Source organism: Austrofundulus limnaeus, unplaced genomic scaffold (assembly GCF_001266775.1).
Source record: "Austrofundulus limnaeus strain Quisiro unplaced genomic scaffold, Austrofundulus_limnaeus-1.0 Scaffold1487, whole genome shotgun sequence".
NCBI classification, from domain to species: Eukaryota; Metazoa; Chordata; class Actinopteri; order Cyprinodontiformes; family Rivulidae; genus Austrofundulus; species Austrofundulus limnaeus.
This window is the reverse complement of record NW_013953889.1, coordinates 34,525-40,073: the sequence shown is the minus strand read 5'-3', so window position 1 is coordinate 40,073 and position 5,549 is coordinate 34,525. Positions and strand designations below refer to the sequence as shown.

Below are 5,549 nucleotides of genomic sequence, written 5' to 3'. Positions count from 1 at the left end.
CAGTAATATTTGGGGTCACAAGTTTTTCCATGGATATTTTGTGGGTCAGAAGATAAAAAGTTTGGGAACCACTGCTCTAGATAACAGAGCTATTTCTTCAATTATGTCCAAACAACTCTGCCTGGTTTCAATTAAAATGTTTAAATAATAGCTTTAAAGGGGGGAAAAAAACTCTTAATTGGTGACTCTTTAGCTTTGCTGATTTGTTAGTGTGTGTTTTGGATCAGTTGAGAGAAGTTTTTCTAATTTGGATCATTTCCAGTTTAACTTTTCATGAAAAGTTTCTGGAAATTTACAAGAAATATTCCACCCTCTACAATCCTAGTCTAATGTTATTCAGAATAGAGGGGAAAAAAGGCAAATTTATTAAATTTTGTATTTCATGCATTTGGAAAACTATATTTGACATCTTCACACTCATGTTTCTTGTTGGTACTTCTTAAAACTATCCATAAAATATGAATAAACTTTATTTATGTTGCAAAAGAAACTAACCACATTGTGTCTGATGTCTTTTCAGCCCCAGTAAACACACGGTTTGATCTGTTGGACGGATGTAATGGATCTCAGGATGTGTTTGGGTTTTTTTTGTTTGTTTGTTTGCTTGTTTATTTTTCGTTTGTTTAGTTGTTTTTCTTGGCTTCAAAAGGCAAGACTATTATTTACTCATCCACCAAGACATTTTATTTTAAAACGTCAGTTATTTTAAATCACATTTAAAGGGAAAATGAAGGGGAACACAGTGTGCTCGTGCATTCAACAAAGAACTAAATACTTCCCCTTGTAAATGTTCCGTTTCCCATTTACCTCATCCATTCACACCGTGTAATTCATCAAATTTTTATTGTTTTAAAGTTTTTGTTTTGTACTTTCTAAATAAAATGTGAAACGAGCAAATTTGCTTGCAAGCTACAAGAACAGCATCTTAATTCTGACTTACATTTAGTATTTCGTTATAGTTTTTAGAGAGGGCAAAAATAAGTATCTTGCAGTATTTTGAATTTATTCAAAAGCTATGGTTGTATGAAAGATGATTGCAAAAATGTTTTCTTGGTACTTTTTTTTTCTCCCACTAACTGCAGGTGCACTTATCCCTGCTGTGACAGTTTCTCAATTTTTTATTTTGTAATTATTTTTCTTAAGGGAGGTCTTGTGTGTTTGTATTCAGTATATGCTACTAAGCAGAAAAATATGTGCAAGGTGGCTGTAATAAAGCACTAATTATTGTCCTACTGTAAGTAGGTTGGTTGTGCGGATTTTTGCATCTGTGTGATTGACTGCCCCCTTTTTTCTTTCTTTCGTTAAATTTTGTTTATTTTTTTATGTTATTTTTTACTATTTGTTTTTAAATACTTCAATAAAAACATTCATATTGTACCAACTTGTTTGACCTGCCTGATTTTACATCAATAAATTTAGCTGAATTTCCCTTTAAGCAGAAATGACTGTCTTGACAGATAAAGCACTGCCGTTGTATTGGGTTTGATTGACATCTGTACTAGCCAATGGGAGCAGCGCGGTTCAGTCTGAGAGCCAATCAGGATGCGCCGGACTTCACAGGGCACAGCGGTACTGAGAGAGATGGCGCCCAGCTCGAAATCTGAAAAGGACAATAAGCAGAAAACGCTCAAAAAGCATAAAGACCATGTTGTGAAGCTTCTCATGCGTGGAAAGGCGAGTATAGATATACAAAACGTGACACGAAATGCAGTCTCAGATTCGTAGTTTTATTAGCTTTGGGTGAGGAGCTTCGGGGGGCTAACTATATTTGCTAGCTGCTAACTAGCTCATCGGCTTAAACAAAGTAACATCCCACGGCTTTTCAGGTGGCTTAACTAATACTTCAAACGATGAAATATGCGGGTTTTCCTGTGTTTTGTCATGTTTTCTTAATTATCACCCACAGATTAAGATTAAACTGAGCAATGACTGTTTTAGTAATATTAATCGGAATTACAATGCAGGGTTTATTAGGTAGCATGCTAAAGCTCAGCAGTTGAGTTTGCAGCACTAATGAATAGACCATTCACCCACTTTACACATAACACATGTACTCTATCCTAACACTTAAGTAATAATGCTGTACTTGGCTCTGATTAATGTGTGTAAATTACCACTGCATGATAATAATGTCTCTCTTCTGGTGTGTGTTGTGCAGCTGTCAGGACAGTTTTCCCAGCGTCTGTTTAGAAAGCTGCCTCCTCGGGTGTGTGTCCCATTGAAGAACATTGTCAGCTCAGAGTTCCTCAGAGCAGGGTTTGTATGTTTTTTTACTGGACAGGCTTGATGTAATTTAATTCTTGTTTTGTACATTTCTGTCAGAATCATGGGATCGATGCTGTGTAAATCGAGTGCTTACATCAAGGGTGCACAATCCCTGGCAATATGAATATCAGTTCATAGAGGAAGAAAATTAAATCCCTTTGCCATTCCACGAACAAACACCTGCATCAGAATGCATCTACGACAATGGTTCCCAACCCTGGTCCTGGAAAGGGGTCCTTGAGGACCAGGGTTGAGAGTCACTGCTTTAATACATGTTATCTGGTTTATTATTTACAAATAAATGGCAGAGAATCAATGGCTTCCAGAGGCAATACTAAAAAACATAAAACTAAGTTAATATTATATTTTGAAAAGTGTCTCATCAAGCTCAGAGAAGCTCTTGAGGTGTTGGTCAACATTTAAAGCAGTGATTTTTAGATGTTTCCCTGATTTGACACACCTGGTTTGAATGAATGAGTGATTGACAATCTTCTGAAGACCTGCTGAATAGCAGGGAAACAAGTAAAACATGCTGGATAGGAGTACTTGAGGACCAGGGTTGGGAACCACTGATGGACGAGTTAGTCTTGTTGTAAAAGTGAACCATACCGGTAGACCAAGGAAAGAGTCAAAATGTCAGGATAAAAAAACAAAAACTTAGAGCAGATTGTCTTTGCACAACCAAACAAATGAGAGGAATCTGGAGTCTGTCTGTATGAAACCAATGAAAAGAAAGGGGGATTGTCTACAAAAAAGTTGAACAAAAGCCATCATTAACACTCAAAACAGAGAAAAACAAGGTGTCAGTGACATAAAGCAAAGCAATCGTGGCATGTGGGTGACTTAATGAAAGGTTAGGTTCATGCCTCAGAGAATACACGCTGTTATAAAAGCCAGAGCTGGTGCCACAAAGTACCAGTACATAGTATTTTTCACATGATTCCATAATTTTCAGCGGTTGTGACTAACTACAATAATTTCTTCTTTTTTATTGTTTCTTTATAGGGTTGGGCAATATTGCCAAAAAACATTAATCATGATTAATTGTGGTATTTAGGCGATAACGATTAATTTGACGATTAATCCCCTGGAGTCCTGGACACCCTTTAGTCACATGACCAATTTAGTGGGAAAGATTCTTCATAAAAAATCTGTTCCAAATTGTGTCAAAATTGCGGACTTCTTCAGGCTATACATCAAATTTAAAATTGTGTTGATAGATAAATTAATTATACAACTTTTTTTCGTCATATTTGAAGCAGAGAAGAGCACCGAGCGGACTGACTGACATTAATCTTATTAATCGTCAAGTGCCAAAAAAAAAAATCGATTAACGTTTTTCTGACGATTAATCGCACACGATATGATTATGCCCAACCCTATTTCTTTATGCCTGAAGGTTGAAATAATATCTCTGACTTATTTATGTTTTAATACAAAATGAAATGAATAAAATAACATCCTCCATCAAAGAGGTTGGAACAAGTGTTGTATTCACTTTCATATCTGGAAACTAACTGTTGATGATAAAAAGTTCATTAGTTTTGTATTTGTAAATCAACATGGGACCATGTTGTAGAATACATGTAACCTGGTCTAAGTGTTTAGTATTTTGTCTTTTCTGCCTCAAAATATGAGATTGATTCATTGTTGTTGTGATTTTGATAGTGTTGTTCACTGATCGTTGTGTTACAGCAGTACTTCTTTTTGATTCCAGACACATATTCCTGGGCTTCACAAAATGTGGACGCTACGTTCTGTCTTACACTAGAGACTATGGAGAAGATTTTGATTTCTCTTTCTATACCTATCATCTCTATTGGTGGGAGTTTAATCTGCATAGTAGACTCAAACAGGTAATTAAATAGAAATGTGTTCAATACTGAGATTTAATGATCGTGTTTGCACTGTACAGCTTTTTGATGGATGTCTTGTCTTTTTCTCTTTAGGTCCATCATGTGCAGCTGTTTGCAGGGGAGGAAATATACAGCGATTTGTACCTCACTGTGTGCGAATGGCCAAACGATCAATCGAAAATTGTCATTTTTGGCTTCAAGTAAGGCCTAATTCCATCGTGCAAGACTAGTTTCACTTAGAAAATATTCAATAAATAGTTAGTAAATGGTTTTGTTTGTTTTTCTTAGTACACGCAGTTCAAGTTCTGCATTGATGAACTTGATGATGAGCGATGAGAACAACAGGGACATCTACATGACCATAGCGTCCATGCCTCCACCAAAACCTTGTTCGTACTGCAATCCAAATCCATCAGCCTCAACCATACGCACAGGTGAACAGACATGCACAACCACTTTGTCACTGCTGCCTCTCTCTCTCTCTCTTTCCTTTTTTTTTTTAAACCAAACTGATATTTTTGTCCTCTCAGGAAGTGGTGAGTGTCTTGAGCATGGATATGTGCTCAACAGCAGGTACCAGGTGGTTTATCCATTCCCCACTTTTCAGCCAGCTTTCCAGCTGAAGAAGGACCAGGTCATCCTGTTGAACACGAGCTACTCTCTGGTGGCCTGCGCCGTCTCACTTTGCCCAGGTAACACAGTGCTTCTTAAACTGTTCATAGGGAGTACCATCAGAAAACCCAAGGCTCGTCATGTCCCACGTTTATGACATACGTTAGAAGAAGGAATGTGCGATATAAACGATGTACGGTAGAAACGATGTAACCGGCTGGAGTCAAAACAGAGGAAGCGGGAAGCAGTGTGGCTGAGAGCACAAATGTAAAGGGTAAAAGAAAAACTTATCCGGACCTGGTTCAGGTGTGTGAAAATAAACGCCGAACTGTTTACATGTTTACGTGACGGCGCGTCCTGTCGGCTGCAGCGGGAGGAGCGCGCGCCGCGGCACATGGTGACGCAGTGAGGCGACAGTCAGTGCAGGTGAGGACGCAAAGCTCTTTGAGTCTGGACCTCGTTTCTCCTGCGGTCAAAACGCAATACTGTCTCCTTGTACAGCGGGGAAGTGCTGTGGGAAAGGCTGAAGTCAGACTGTCTTCCCAAAAAAAAAAAAAGCATAAACAGGATGATTGTCACCCCGCTGGAGCGCGCACAGATTAAACAGGTGGAGTGCAGAAAAACTAATCTGCAAAGTGTGTATAAAGCAATAAATACAAGCAATTTGTTTTACCACCTTAAAACAAAGCAGGTTGTTCCAAACACAGCATCCTTTGGGGACAAAAATGGAGTTCCCATTTGGTTTAAATACCATTGGTGGGGTTGGGTTTAGGACCAAGGTGTGAATTGAGTTTAGGTTAGTTTTAGGGTTTGTGG

General features: G+C 38.2%; 2 protein-coding genes across 2 annotated transcripts in view; both read left to right on the top strand.

Annotated features, from left to right (window-relative positions):
- LOC106535544 (far upstream element-binding protein 2) overlaps window positions 1-1,304 on the top strand; it is a gene marked incomplete at its 5' end in the record, with an annotated part of 14,855 nt that extends 13,551 nt beyond the window's left edge. The window contains 1 exon segment of the mRNA XM_014032582.1: window positions 521-1,304. Within this exon segment, the coding sequence (XP_013888036.1) occupies window positions 521-529 (9 nt within the window).
- A 247-nt stretch (window positions 1,305-1,551) lies between these two features.
- Window positions 1,552-5,549, top strand: part of dcaf15 (DDB1 and CUL4 associated factor 15) — a 15,575-nt gene continuing 11,577 nt past the window's right edge. The window contains exons 1-6 of the mRNA XM_014032583.1: window positions 1,552-1,674; window positions 2,159-2,256; window positions 3,983-4,121; window positions 4,215-4,321; window positions 4,410-4,555; window positions 4,652-4,813. Of these exons, the coding sequence (XP_013888037.1) occupies window positions 1,582-1,674; window positions 2,159-2,256; window positions 3,983-4,121; window positions 4,215-4,321; window positions 4,410-4,555; window positions 4,652-4,813 (745 nt within the window). The 5' untranslated portion in view covers window positions 1,552-1,581. The remainder of the gene's footprint in view (window positions 1,675-2,158; window positions 2,257-3,982; window positions 4,122-4,214; window positions 4,322-4,409; window positions 4,556-4,651; window positions 4,814-5,549) is intronic.